Raw genomic sequence first — 15,612 nt, forward strand, 5'->3', positions numbered from 1 at the left:
ATGCATGGTTTAGAGAGATTCAGAGGAACACAGTGTCCCAGGATTTGGTAGGGGAGATGGTCGGAAAGTCTGGGAAGAGTGACTTGTAGGACCTATCTGAGCCCAACTTTAAATGAATTGAAGGTTGAATCAATAGGAAACAATAAAGCAATATTTTACCCCATTCTGAGATTAATATTTGTTCTTTTTGGTAATAGATGCTACATACATGTTCTTCACTCTACCACATTGCCACTAAAGTATCCCAAACTGAAAGAAAGGGTGTCCTCTTTCCCTGAGGTACACATATTTAATGTTCTTAGCCTGCTAGGAAGTGACATCCTTGACTATACATAGGGTGGGACTCTCATAAGCCACCAAGTGGACACCAGACAAATTTTCCTGGAAGTACTTCGCAGGCTCTAATGCATTTCCACTTGTGAACTAGAGTTCTTGTTCCTTACTTGTAGGCTTTTCATAACTAATTTTAAGAAAGTATATTGCAAATTTTCCTTTTCCTATTATATTTTAAGTTGACCAAAGAATTGAATTTTTGCCTTTATTTTTAAAAACAGCTTTATTAAAGTATAATTGGCATATGATGGACTGCATATATTTAAAGAGTACATTTTAATGAATTTTGACATATGTTTACACATGAAACCATGATCCCAATCAAGATAGTGAACTTATCTATCAGCCCTAAAATCTCATTGTCCCCCTTTGTAATTCTTTTCTCCTGTCCCCTCTGTCCCCCATCCCCACAGGATAACTGATCTGCATTTTGTCACTATAGATTAGCTCACTTGTTCTAAAGTTTTGTATAAATATAGTTCAGTATGTACTTTACTTTGATTGACTCCTTTCATTCAGCCTAATTATTCTGAGATTTATCCATTTTATGTGTGTGGTGGACAGACTCCTCCCATGAGCCCCACATCCAGGTGTTTGGGCTTTTGTCTATGTCCTCCCCTTGAGTGTGAGTTGGACCTGGGACTTACTTTAACTAATAGAATATGGCAAAGATGATTGGATCATTCCTGTGATTATACTGAGCTATATAAGACTCATTCTTGCTAGCTGATTCACTCTAGAGAGTATCCTTGCTGGCTTCATGGTGTAAATGGTCAAGGAGGGAAAGCCCACTTGGCAAGGAGCTTCAGGCACCTCTAGGAAGTGCAGGTAGCCCCTGAAAACTGAAAGATACTTCCAGCTAACAACCAGCAAGAAGCCTGTGCCTTCAGTCCTAAAGCTGCAAGGAAATAAATTCTGCCAACAACCTGAGGGGGCTTGGAAGCAGATTCTTCCCTAGCCAATTGAAGGGCAGCAGAATACGCCACCCCAAAATACGCCTCTTTGGCATAAGGATTATTTTGAGCTGATTATTTTTGAGAAGAAAACAGACACAGGAGATGCACTAAAAAACAGTAGACTTTACCCTTTTATAAGGGAACTTTACATTTATAAGGGAAGTCTCCACTTGTAAGGGTGAATCCCTACCAGGAAGAGAAACTCTTATCAATGGAGAAAGTACCCGACTTAAATGTGCATAAGAACATTACCCTTGCTCACTGTGTTTTTCCTGATAACCTCCTGTAACTGATGTTCCTAATCACCACCATCTTTCTTTTGTCTTTAGCTGAAGATGGCACTTAATGTAGTGGCTCGGGGCATTTCAGGGAGTTGTACTCAGTTTTCTTGGGTATCTCCCATGTATATACAAGGTAAACATGTTGTAGGGGAGCCAAATTTGCCAACCCAAGTGCATCCCTTTGGCATGAGGATTCATTTAGGCTGATTATTTTTAAGAAACAAGACTTGGGGAGTTTTCCTTGTTACCTCCTCCTTAATTGCCTAAAAGAATTTAGATAAAAGGCCTGTTCCAGACTAGAGCTATCACCAGAGGTATCTACAAAAAATCTGGGCGAGTTGTGGCAGGGGAAACTTGGCAGGGCATAGAGATCAGACCTCACTCCATTTCCCATTGTCTCTGCCTAGCCCAGGGAATATTTGTTTACCAAGCATATGTTTTCCCACCTCCATGTGAATTGTCTCCCGCCCCACTGACGTGCCAAACCACTACCCCAACATCCTCTTTTGTCTTTAGCTGAAAATGGTATTTAAGATGAGGATTTTGATCATTTTGTCAAGTTACTCAGTTTTCCTGGGTCTCTCCCACATATACATGTTATTAAAGTTTTGTTTGATTTTTCTCTTGTTAAGCTGTCTCATGTCCATTTAATTCTTAGACCAGCCAGAATGTTACTGGCTGGAGCCGGAACAGAACTCATATTTGGCTGCTCATTGCTCAAAAGTCAATGTTCGAGAGACAAGCGTTGATGGAAAAAGAAAGATGCTTTATTTAGGAAGCAGGCAACCTGGGGAGATGGCAGACTTGCCTCCCAAAAACCATCTCCAAGTCGCCAGTTAGAGTGAAAAGGGTTCTATGGGGAAAAACTGGAAAGTTTCAGGGGTGGACTTCCTTTCCAGTTTAGATGACTCTTTCTTTCTCTTTCCTGTTCTCTCTTCTCCTCCCTTTCTTTCCCTCTCTTTCTCTCTCTGTCTCTCTCCCCTAAATAAAACAAATGAGACAATCCAGGGCAACAGTTTTGTGGAAAGAAATGAGTATCAGGCCGTACTAGACAATGCAAAAACAAAATCCTGTACAGATTTGAATCCAACACCTCTTGCTTACCAGTAGAATGCACAACAAACAACAATCCCTATATTGTATTAAAATTATTTGATATGCATCATATGGACAACTTTTAAGAGCATGCCAGTAGAGTTTTAGAATTTGTCATTAAGTCACATATTGTTTGGAGCAGGAAACATACCAAGACAAAGCTCCTTGGTACAAAACACTGTCAAGGCCTGAACAAAGGAAGCTGTCAATTGTGGAAAAGGAAAGATACAAACTGTCTGTTTTTCATTTCCTATCTTGACAGCTATAAAAAGTTGTTCTAAAAAAAAAAAACAAACACAGGTCTTTCCACTCTCCAGGACAAATCAACAAATACTGAAGTTTACAAGCTAGGTGTTGAAAATGTGCTAGGTTACAGTGTGATAGTTACTGCTCTTGGGGAGATGGAGATGTTCAGAAAAGAAGCCACACACACCCCCAAAAAAATATATGGTGGGAAAGTAAAAACACCAAACAAGTATAAATAAAAAGCTGTGGGGAGTTTAGAGAAAAACAATGTATCAGATCAAAGGAATCAAGAATGGGCATTAAAGAATAAAACTGAAGCAAGAAAAGAGCGTAGAGGCCACAAGCATGGAAATGGGAACTTCTCTCTGAGGAAAGAAGAACTTGTTTAATTGGGTATAAAACATTCATTCAGGATAGAAATGAATTTTTAGTAAGCTCGAAAGTTGCACATAATGTTGAGTAATGGTTTGAAATTCAGATTAAGGGGATGGAAGATCTTTTGAAGAACTTTGAGCAGAGGAGTTACATTTCAAACTGAGTTTTGAAGTACACTTCTTTAGCTGTGTCAGAAAGATTACAAGATGGTGTGTCTAGAGGTGAAGAAACCAGAAGCTATTCAAACATGGAAGGGCCCCAGATGCTGGGCCATGTTCCTTCCATCAACCTCTGAAGTAAGAGGTGGCCTATATGTGACACAGCATTTCCTCTACAGTACTATGTACCACGAATGGCTGAAGGAATGAGTGAAAAGAAAAAGAATGTGCAGGAATAATCTACAAGATCTGGCAAGCCCTCGGAGGTGGGGATATCTCTTTAACTGGTGAAGAAATCCTCAAATCTGTAAATATGTGTTAAGAGAACTTGCAAGGACACATGGAGAAGGAACATGGAGAGAACATGAGCTGAGATGGAAGAAAGAACACACATTTTAGAATCAAAAAAATTTGCTTTCCAGTACTGGCTTTGCCACTTATCAGCCATGTGACTTGAAGAATTTATTTTCCCCTGAGCCTCAGCTTCACATCTAAAATGGGGATAATGATACATGTTCATGAATAAATTAAATTAGATTAAATAAAGCAATGTAATTAGATTTTTATATTTCTGTGGTACACAGCACTGGACAGATAGTGGCGATTATTGCTATGAGGTCCTTTTGATGGTATTTTGAAGAGGATCTCAGGCCACTTGGTTGGAAGTGCAGATTTAGGCTGGAGACAAGTTTGGCAGTAATTCGTCCCTTCATTGGTTGGACTAGATAGAATACTCCATCTACTATGGCCAGAGAGGAGACTATGGGCAGTGAAAGAGTGATTGAAATTTCGGAAGGCAAGGGAGTTCAGGTGAAGAAAAAAGACTAGCCAAATGCGAACACCACTGTCTCCACTCACATGTCCACAGGGTCCTCCCGCTGGATGAGCAGCGAATGGCATCGACAGCACTGCCCTCTAGTGCTGGGTCCCTCTAACTGCAGGGGTGAAATGGAAGCCTTGGCCCATGTGGAGAAGTCCTTAGATACCAGTGTTTCTCTACTGGGAGAAATGTTAATTCAGAAAACAGTACTTTGAGGGGAGGGAGATTTGTCATTTCCTGTTAGCCACAACCCCTGAAACCAACCAGGCTGCATGTCTTTCCTGACAGAATGGCGCTAAGTTTGAAATTCTGAGAGGGCAGACTATCTTGATGTGACACAATGTGTCACTTGCCTTATTTGGCATATAAAAATAAAATAATGTATGTACCAATAACCATTAATGAAAAATATTTAGGAAGAAGAAGCAATCTGAGTTTTAACAAAACCAAAGGTTTTTGCAGGGGAGAGAAAACTGGGAGTCACCAGAAGGAGCACTCAGAGAATGGCAGGAAGTGAAAACAATTTGTCTTTGATCTGTTGAATCCCAAGGAAGGATTTCTTTACTTCCTTTACACCCAAGGAAGTAAAGAAAATTCTTTGAGGGTTTCCCATAACAGCAGTGGAGCCAAGGAATATTACTTTATCCAGATATACTTTGTGCCAAGCACCGTTCTAGAAGCTTGGGGATACAGTAGTGATCAAAGTAGACCAAAACAGAAAAATACATCTCTCAAGGGACTTACATTCTGGTGAAGAGGGCAGTATGGTGAAGATTATAAGCAAAAGAATAAGTATATAACATGCCAGATCTTGATACCCATTATGAAGAAAAATATAGTAATAGAAATAGGAAATTTGCATGGGGTGGCTTAATTATTAAAGATGACAGTCAAAGGCGGCCTCACTGACAAGACGAATACTTGCATTAGGACCTCAATGACCCTTATTACAAAGCATGGAAGTCCCATCTCAGGAAGGGAACAGGAATTCAGCCACCCCAGAGCTTTCCGGACCAGGTTCAGCCCCTGGGCAGCTCATCGAAGAGTCCCAGGCTTCCTCTCAAATAAGCATCAGGCTTATTTTCAGGGAAGATGCAGCCAGTGTAGGAAAAGGTTTGGCCTCAGGTTACACTCCTAGGATCACTGGCTCAGGTGCACCTGCTGAGAAGTTTCAGCCACTCTACTTACTAATAGGAAAGAGTTCCAAGCTAGATAATGAGAAAAGCAAGGCACAGAACCGTGAAAGGAATATAGCCATTGGCCATTTATGTTAATGGGGACATAACAGAATTCACCCTTACATATTTGTGTTTGTATAAAGAAATTCCAGATGGGTACACAGGAAATTAATAAATGTGGTTCTTTGTTATTGATGGGGGAACTGGGCAGATGAGGGCTGTGTTTGAAATAGGATTGTTTATTGTATTATTTATATATGCAATTATTAAACCCTAGCAATGGACTGCCTAGTAGAAACCACAAAACAATATTAGCTACATTTTCTTAAAGGGCCACAAGATGGCGATAGCGTTTCTTGATTGTCGAGCCTGTGAGATGGGAGGAGGGGACGGCTGCTGCTATGAGCTCCTCCCTTGTGCAAATGGCCTTCTTGTTCCCTTAGTTCAGTCGCCAGAATTTCTCTTTGCCAGCACTTGATTCCTCTCATTGTCACCCCTTGTTGACTGAAAGAGAATTATGTTCGTTAATTGGGCCAGCTTTCTTGAAACCTTTTTTTGGGGAGGAGGGTAAGGGGGAGGGAGGCGGGGAAAGGATTATGGAGGTCTTGAAGTATACCCAAAAGTACACGAAAACGTACCTCCAGGTGTCCATCAGACAAGCTTCAACAATTACCAACATCTGCTTTGTTTCATTATCCAGGCATACATTGTGGGGGAGGGTAGCAATGTAAAGAAATCATAAACATGTTTTTTTCAATCATGAATATTTTCACAAACATCCTAACGGATACAGAGTTAAACAAAATACAAGATTTTCTCACCTAAGAAAAATTGTAAATGATTTGTAACATCATCCAATATCTAGTACTAAAAAACAATCCTCAATGGCCTCAAATATTTTTTTACAATGATTTTGTCTGAATGGTATTCCATTAGATCTACAAATGGCATTTGGTTACTGTGTCTCTTAAATCTATTTTAATTCATGATGTTTAACCAAATCTGAGTTTGCTCTTTGGAAAAGGAGTTGAGAAACTATAATCTGGGTGATGGGAATTCTCATTGTCCATGGGTGGTCACTGCTTGCAGACCTTTTCTCTGAAAAGTGATGGGGGAAATAAGGGTTTTCTTAAAAGAAAAAAAAAAAAGATCATACTGATACTTTCCATTCAAATTTAAGTCAAAAGCGTTTTTTACTTAACATTTTTTAATAGATTTTTCTTGGAGTATAATTGCTTCACAATACTGTGTTAGTTTCTGTTGTACAACAAAGTGAATCAGCCATATGCATACATATATCCCCATATCCCCTCCCTCTTGAGCCTCCCTGCCACCCTCGCTATCCCACCCCTCTAGGTCTTCGCAAAGCACCGAGCTGATCTCCCTGTGCTATGCTGCCACTTTCCACTAGTCAACTATTTTACATTTGTTAGTGTATATATGTCAATGCTACTCTCACTTCCCCCAACTTCCCCCTCCCCACTGTGTCCTCAAGTCCATTCTCTATGTCTACGTCTTTATTCCTGCCCTGCCACTAGGTTCATCAGCACCATTTTGTTTTTTTTTTACTTAACATCTTTAAGGTTATAATTGAAATTCTTTTATTCTGAAAAACTTAGTTTCTTATATGATAAAAAAAGACTTGTTTTCTCTATAGACAAAATAAGAAAAGACATCTTAACACTTTAATTATTCTGAATTAGAAACTAGAATGAAAAAGAAAAGAAAGGTTTGAACCTACTAAAATCTGACCTTGAGTGAGGTCAAGGTCAGATTTTAGTAGAAATAGACTTTTCAACTCTTTCCTCATTTAAAATTGATATTCACTAATATTCTGTCCTTCCCAAATTAAGAAAGAACATAGAAGTCTTGACGCTGCAAAATAGTTTAAAAAGAAAATGCCTCCTCTAATGAAGTGTAACATAACACTCTTATCTTCACGGTTAGTACTTTTGTTTCTTGTTTAAGAAATCCTTTGGTACTGTGAGATATTTTCTTAGCTTACCTTCTAAAAAGGCTTAATGGTTTTCCTGTTACATTTAAGGGTCTTTTTTCCCCTGTGGGTAACCAATCGTCCTGATAAATTTTTGAACAGCTTATCTTTTCCTCACTTACCTCACCATTTTCACTTCTAAAGATTCAACAAAATATTAGATATGATCTTTGCCTTTCTATCTAATTCAGCTGGTAAATGTGTCCATCTCTGTGCAATACCACCCAGGATTATAGCTATATGACTCTTTTTTTAACACTGAATCATATTCTACCTCATCAGGAGTTTCTTGGATTTTTTTTTTACCCTTTTGATCCTCAAATAAATGTTAGAATTAACTTCCAAATTCCAAAGCTAGGATTTTGACTGAAATTACCTGATTTTGTCAGTCCTCCTTCGGATACTAAAACTTCTAAAAAAATAAAGTAAAATAAACACAGCAGAGATGCAAGGATGGAAAGTGAAATTTTTCAAGTTGGTAATTAAGTAAGTGTAATAGCAGTGGTACCACTCCATTTCTACCTCTTAGTTCTTTAACAAATGTGTTTTGACAAGGGGAGAAATTACGCCAATTCTTTGTCACTATTCAGCACACATACAGTATCCAGTTGAACAGGACTCCAGTAATGTGCCAAACTGCTAGGTGCCACTTTGAGTCTCCCAATAATTGATAAGGCTGCTTCTTTATCAATGAAGGATGTGGTACACATTAAGACTGCAATAAAATAGAAACATACATATCGATAATTACCTTAAATGTAAATGGATTAAATGCTCCCACCAAAAGACATAGATTGGCTGAATGGACACAAAAACAAGACCCGTATATATGCTGTCTACAAGAGACCCACTTCACACCTAGGGACACATACAGATGGAAAGTGAGGGGATGGAAAAAGATATTCCATGGAAATGGAAATCAAAAGAAAGCTGGAGTAGCAATTCTCATATCAGACAAAATAGACTTTAAAACAAAGACTATTACAAGAGACAAAGAAGGACACTACATAATGATCAAGGGATCAATCCAAGAAGAAGATATAACAATTGTAAATATTTATGCACCCAACATAGGAGCACCTCAATACATAAGGCAAATACTAACAGCCATAAAAGGGGAAATCGACAGTAACACAATCATAGTAGGGGACTTTAACACCCCACTTTCACCAGTGGACAGATCATCCAAAATGAAAATAAATAAGGAAACACAAACTTTAAATGATACATTAAACAAGATGGACTTAATTGATATTTATAGGACATTCCATCCAAAAACAACACAATACACATTCTTCTCAAGTGCTCATGGAACATTCTCCAGGATAGACCATACTTTGGGTCACAAATCAAGCCTTGGTAAATTTAAGAAAATTGAAATCGTATCAAGTATCTTTTCCGACCACAACGCTATGAGACTAGATATCAATTACAGGAAAAAATCTGTAAGAAATACAAACACATGGAGGCTAAACAACGCACTACTTAATAACCAAGAGATCACTGAAGAAATCAAAGAGGAAATCAAAAAATACCTAGAAACAAATGACAATGAAAACACGATGACCCAAAACCTATGGGATGCAGCAAAAGCATTTCTAAGAAGGAAGTTTATAGCAATACAATCCTATCTTAAGAAACAAGAAACATCTCAAATAAACAACCTAACCTTACACCTAAAGTAATTAGAGAAAGAAGAACAAAAAAACCCCAAAGTTAGCAGAAGGAAAGAAATCATAAAGATCGGATTAGAAATAAATGAAAACGAAATGAAGGAAATGATAGCAAAGATCAATAAAACTAAAAGCTGGTTCTTTGAGAAGATAAACAAAATTGATAAACCATTACCCAGACTTATCAAGAAAAAAAGGGAGAAGATTCAAATCAATAGAATTAGAAATGAAAAAGGAGAAGTAACAACTGTCACTGCAGAAATACAAAGGATCATGAGAGATTACTACAAGCAACTCTATGCCAGTAAAACGGACAACCTGGAAGAAATGGACAAATTCTTAGAAATGCACAACCTGCCGAGACTGAACCAGGAAGAAATAGAAAATATGAACAGACCAATCACAGGCACTGAAATTGAAACTGTGATTAAAAATCTTCCAACAAACAAAAGCCCAGGACCAGATGGCTTCACAGGCGAATTCTATCAAACATTTAGAGAAGAGCTAACACCTATTCTTCTCAAACTCTTCCAAAATATAGCAGAGGGAGGAACACTCCCAAACTCATTCTACGAGGCCACCATCACTCTGATACCAAAACCAGAAAAAGATGTCACAAAGAAAGAAAACTACAGGCCAATATCACTGATGAAAATAGATGCAAAAATCCTCAACAAAATACTAGCAAACAGAATCCAACAGCACATTAAAAGGATCATACACTATGATCAAGTGGGGTTTATCCCAGGCATGCAAGGATTCTTCAATATGTGCAAATCAATCAACGTGATACACCATATTAACAAACTGAAGGAGAAAAACCATATGATCATCTCAATAGATGCAGAGAAAGCTTTCGACAAAATTCAACACCCATTTATGATACAAACGCTCCAGAAAGTAGGCATAGAGGGAACTTTCCTCAACATAATAAAGGCCATATATGACAAACCCACAGCCAACATCGTCCTCAATGGTGAAAAACTGAAACCATTTCCACTAAGATCAGGAACAAGACAAGGTTGCCCACTCTCACCACTATTATTCAACATAGTTTTGGAAGTTTTACCAACAGCAATCAGAGAAGAAAAAAAAATAAAAGGAATCCAAACTGGAAAAGAAGTAAAGCTGTCACTGTTGGCAGATGACATGATACTATACATAGAGAATCCTAAAGATGCTACCAGAAAACTACTAGAGCTAATCAATGAATTTGGTAAAGTAGCAGGACACAAAATTAATGCACAGAAATCTCTTGCATTCCTATACACTAATGATGAAAAATCTGAAAGTGAAATTAGGAAAACATTCCCATTTAACATTGCAACAAAAAGAATAAAATATCTAGGAATAAACCTACCTAAGGAGACAAAAGACCTGTATGCAGAAAATTATAAGACACTGATGAAAGAAATTAAAGATGATACAAATAGATGGAGAGATATACCATGTTCTTGGATTGGAAGAATCAACATTGTGAAAATGACTCTACTACCCAAAGCAATCTACAGATTCAATGCAGTCCCTATCAAACTACCACTGGCATTTTTCACAGAACTAGAACAAAAAATTTCACAATTTGTATGGAAACACAAAAGACCCCGAATAGCCAAAGCAATCTTGAGAAAGAAAAACGGAGCTGGAGGAATCAGGCTCCCTGACTTCAGACTATACTACAAAGCTACAGTAATCAAGACAGTATGGTACTGACACAGAAACAGAAATATAGATCAATGGAACAGGATAGAAAGCCCAGAGATAAACCGACGCACATATGGTCACCTTATCTTTGATAAAGGAGGCAAGAATATACAGTGGAGAAAAGACAGCCTCTTCAATAAGTGGTGCTGGGAAAACTGGACAGCTACATGTAAAAGAATGAAATTAGAACACTCCCTAACACCACACACAAAAATAAACTCAAAATGGATTAAAGACCTAAGTGTAAGGCCAGACACCATCAAACTCTTAGAGGAAAACATAGGCAGAACACTCTATGACATAAATCACAGCAAGATCCTTTTTGACCCACCTCCTAGAGAAATGGAAATAAAAACAAAAATCAACAAATGGGACCTAATGAAACTTAAAAGCTTTTGCACAGCAAAGGAAACCATAAACAAGACGAAAAGACAACCTTCAGAATGGGAGAAAATATTTGCAAATGAAGCAACTGACAAAGGATTAATCTCCAAAATTTACAAGCAGCTCATGCAGCTCAACATTAAAAAAAAAAAAAACCCAATCCAAAAATGGGCAGAAGACCTAAATAAACATTTCAACAAAGAAGATATACAGATTGCCAACAGACACATGAAAGAATGCTCAACATCATTAATCATTAGAGAAATGCAAATCAAAACTACAATGAGATATCATCTCACACCAGTCAGAATGGCCATCATCAAAAAATCTAGAAACAATAAATGCTGGAAAGGGTGTGGAGAAAAGGGAACCCTCTTGCACTGTTGGTGGGAATGTAAATTGATACAGCCACTATGGAGAACAGTATGGACGTTCCTTAAAAAACTAAAAATAGAACTACCATACGACCCAGCAATCCCACTACTGGACATATACCCTGAGAAAACCATAATTCAAAAAGAGTCATGTACCACAATGTTCATTGCAGCTCTATTTACAATAGCCAGGACGTGGAAGCAACTGAAGTGTCCATCAACAGATGAATGGATAAAGAAGATGTGGCACCTATATACAATGGAATATTACTCAGCCATAAAAAGGAACGAAACTGAGTTATTTGTAGTGAGGTGGATGGACCTAGAGACTGTCATACAGAGTGAAGTAAGTCAGAAAGAGAAAAACAAATACCGTATGCTAACATGTATGTATGGAATCTAAAAAAAAAAAAAATGGTCATGAAGAACCTAGGGGCAAGATGGGAATAAAGATGCATACCTACTAGAGAATGGACTTGAGGATACAGGGAGGGGGAAGGGTAAGCTGGGACAAAGTGAGAGAGTGGCATGGACATATATACACTACCAAACGTAAAATAGATAGCTAGTGGGAAGCAGTGGCATAGCGCAGGGAGGTCAGCTCGGTGCTTTGTGACCACCTAGAGGGGTGGGATAGGGAGGGTGGGAGGGAGGGAGATGCAAGAGAGAAGAGATATGGGGACATATGTATATGTATAACTGATTTACTTTGTCATAAAGCAGAAACTAACACACCATTGTAAAGCAATTATACTCCAATAAAGATGTTAAAAAAAAAAAAAGATTGCAGTAAGTCTCATTGCCATTTGTACATCGCCTTACTTTTTCTCTATAATGTATTGAGATCGGTTAAAAAAATGTTGTGAGATATGAGGTATAAAGTATTCAAGAGGTCCACAGATAGTCTTGCTAGCAACAACATAAGAGAAAGTGAAGCACATCCAAATCTAGAGTAAGTGTCTACCTCGTCGGCGACAAATCCCTGCCTCATCCAGGACAAAATTTATTGAAATCAATGGATAGTTTGTAAATGTAGTTATTACTAATTGAGTATTTTCCATATATCATCAACAATTGAAAATAAAATTAACGGAAATTTATATTATAATGAAATTAACTCTAACATAGCAAAGATAAGGTTATAATTGAAGAACAGATATCTGCATGGTATCTACATATAGGGCCACTAATCTTTTGACAGACTCTGTCAGTGTGTCTCTATTAACTTCTGAGGGAATGGGTGCCTTGATTTCAATAACCATTGTAGATTAGTTTAAAAAAAATATGTGTACAGTAGAAAAGGAAATATAATCATTTAATGTACCTTGAAAAAAAGTCCTTTACAACCAGCTGGTTCATCTAAGGCAATAGTCAAGGCATCATTCTGATTTGTGACCTCTGGGGAAGACCTGGCAATTAGTTCTAAGTATTGTGAGCAACAAATGTCTATTTATTTTGTGATAAGATACATCACAACGTACATTTTTTCAAATGACATACTGTATAAGTTTAGCCTTGAACCAGTTCTTCTGAAGCTGATTACCAATGAGATAAACTGATAGCATTTGGTTTTTCAAGCAAAGGAGTAAATCCTCCCCTTACTAATAAGGGGATTCCATCAAGGTGCAAACAACCCAAAAGATGAAAATTTGATTTATTTACCTGGTTTATTTATCTCTTAGGCAGTTTCATTTTCTGCGTAACAGGAGAATTGGCTGGGACCTTTTCAACTTTGTAGTTTTAAAAAATTTAGTCTTTATGAATTTTCATCTGGGGATAAAGGATGACTCACCTTCTATTCCAATCCCTCTCCTTCTTCCACAGATTTTATTCTGATTGCTATATACTAAAAGACAAAGAAACAACCAAAAAAGTATTTAGCTTGGAAATTATCATCTAATTATTTGGATTAATGGAGAAGATGGGAGGTTCACGTGACACATGACACAACAAGAAACAAAAATCATTTATGTTCTGTTTATTTACAGGACTCGGTTACCATTAGTGTTGGATAGAGATGGTGAAAGAAAAGAACTTTTTTCTTTCTTCCTTTCTTTCTTTATTTTTCATGTCATAATGAGTGTACCTTCTCTATATGGAAACACACAACAAGCCAGTTAGCAGCAACTCAAATAGATATATGAGACACTGTGGAAGCAGTTTCCAAATTCTGGACAAGCTGTTAGAAAAAGCTCAAAAAAGGGAAGAAATTTCAGAGAGCAGGCAAGGCTAAAGTGGGCGTTGAAACATGGGTAGGCTTTGGGTCAACAAAGGGGAAGAGTACATTTGATAGTGGATTTAACAAATATTAATTGCTTTTAGACATTATTACTATGCTAAATTTAGATCCATTTTAGATAAATTAGGTGCTTTATTTACGTAAATTAAATTCATTGAAAATCACGACCTAAATCAAAAAACAGCCATAGTGGAAGCTTCCAAACTTTATAGATAATGGCTTTTGACCTAAAAGAGACACGTAATTTTAAACAACCGTAATCTAGAGAAGCATTGTTTGTTGAGTGCCTGGTTCTCATTTATGACAACCTGAACGACGCGGAATTTGTTTTTCTTCACTGGTTCCAGGCAATGTTAAAACAGCATTTAAAATACCAACCAAAGCAACTTTAAAGTAGAAACGGATTTTTTTCAGAAAAAAGTTTGAGATAAACGCCCTCAAGGTTCTCGCCTTCATCGGACCCCAAATAGTCATGTTTAGTCTTGTAATGTTTCCTATTATATGGATATAGCGCAAAACGAAAACAATATTCTCATTAGAAATAAGCCGTTGGTATTTCTCAAGCTGAAAATCACATCCACCAAGTTCCTTTCTCTCCAAAGAAAATTTCGATTTTTAAATAAATCTCATTCTCGAAAGGGAAAAAGAACTAAGAAAAAGACAAAAATGAAAAAAGCAGGAACTACCCGAAAACGTTTATTTAAGGAGCTTCTGTGTGCTAGACTGAGAAACAGGAAGTGGATTCCTCCCGCGCACCGAAACCCCCTGTCTCTTCCTGGATGCCGGCAACCAATCAGGCCGTGGAGGGAAAGAGCGGGCGCCCGGGCAAATTTAAACTGCCCGCGCAATCTCTGCACCCCCTCAGGAATCTAATTCTTTGTCCCAGAGCCGTTTGGGATTTACTACGAATTTAAAAATTAACTCCTCCCTCGTTACTTAACCCTAAATGGTAACCCTAATAGATATCAGAATTGGTACCTGAGCCCTTTCAAACATACGAAGTACCTAAACGACAATGAAAAGGCCAGGGCAGGGTTACAAAGAGTTTCAGAGTTTTGCCAGGGTCAGGTAACATCATCTTTGTAGTTAGCGTTTTTGTAGTTAGCGTATCTCAAGCTTACCGTGACAGAAAAGTCCTAAAGAACTGCTCAGTAATTGCTCTACTTCGCACACTAAATACTGTAATGAGCTACGAAGGCCCAGCGCAGAAACAGAACTAGCACCAGCTCTCTCTCTGAGCATATGGTGGCCCTTAAAAGAGCCGTTAAAACTGTTTGCAACCCACTCACTGTTTACTTGGCGCTGGTGTACTTGGTGACAGCCTTGGTGCCCTCGGACACGGCGTGCTTGGCCAGCTCCCCGGGCAGCAGGAGGCGCACGGCCGTCTGGATTTCCCTGGACGTGATGGTCGACCGCTTGTTGTAATGCGCCAGGCGCGACGCCTCGCCCGCGATGCGCTCGAAAATGTCGTTGACAAACGAGTTCATGATGCCCATGGCCTTAGACGAAATACCGGTGTCCGGGTGGACCTGCTTCAGCACCTTGTACACATAGATGGAATAACTCTCTTTGCGGCTGCGTTTGCGCTTTTTACCATCTTTCTTCTGCGCTTTAGTAACCGCCTTCTTGGATCCCTTCTTCGGAGCAGGAGCAGATTTAGCCGCTTCCGGCATGATAAAAAGCAACTCAAAAGCACTCGGGAGAAAGAAAAATAGCGGGATGAAAGATACGATGTGTCCTTTTTATATAGAACCTCTTATGCAAATAAGGTGATAAGTTAAAGTCTTGTGTCTGATTGGTGGCTGT

The 15,612-nt window shown here is 38.3% G+C and overlaps 1 protein-coding gene across 4 annotated transcripts; it reads right to left on the bottom strand.

Moving 5' to 3' along the window:
- Positions 1-5,129: 5,129 nt before the first annotated feature.
- Positions 5,130-15,491, bottom strand: LOC118903994 (histone H2B type 1-J-like). 4 transcript variants are annotated; one of them, XR_005021910.1, is made up of 4 exons: positions 15,096-15,491; positions 13,360-13,413; positions 6,081-6,121; positions 5,921-5,946 (listed from the first exon to the last, which is right to left on the bottom strand). XR_005021910.1 is itself a non-coding variant. In XM_036869622.1 (2 exons), exons 1-2 carry the CDS (start codon positions 15,477-15,479, stop codon positions 13,407-13,409), a joined length of 384 nt encoding a protein of 127 aa, XP_036725517.1. In that variant the 5' UTR covers positions 15,480-15,491; the 3' UTR covers positions 13,360-13,406. The 4 variants fall into 4 exon arrangements, 1 of the variants encoding a protein (XP_036725517.1); XR_005021912.1 differs by lacking the exon at positions 6,081-6,121 and having other exon boundaries at positions 5,130-5,946; XR_005021911.1 differs by having other exon boundaries at positions 5,130-6,124.
- Between the last annotated feature and the right edge of the window lie 121 nt (positions 15,492-15,612).

The sequence above is a fragment of the Balaenoptera musculus genome, chromosome 11 (assembly GCF_009873245.2).
Source record: "Balaenoptera musculus isolate JJ_BM4_2016_0621 chromosome 11, mBalMus1.pri.v3, whole genome shotgun sequence".
NCBI classification, from domain to species: domain Eukaryota; kingdom Metazoa; phylum Chordata; class Mammalia; order Artiodactyla; family Balaenopteridae; genus Balaenoptera; species Balaenoptera musculus.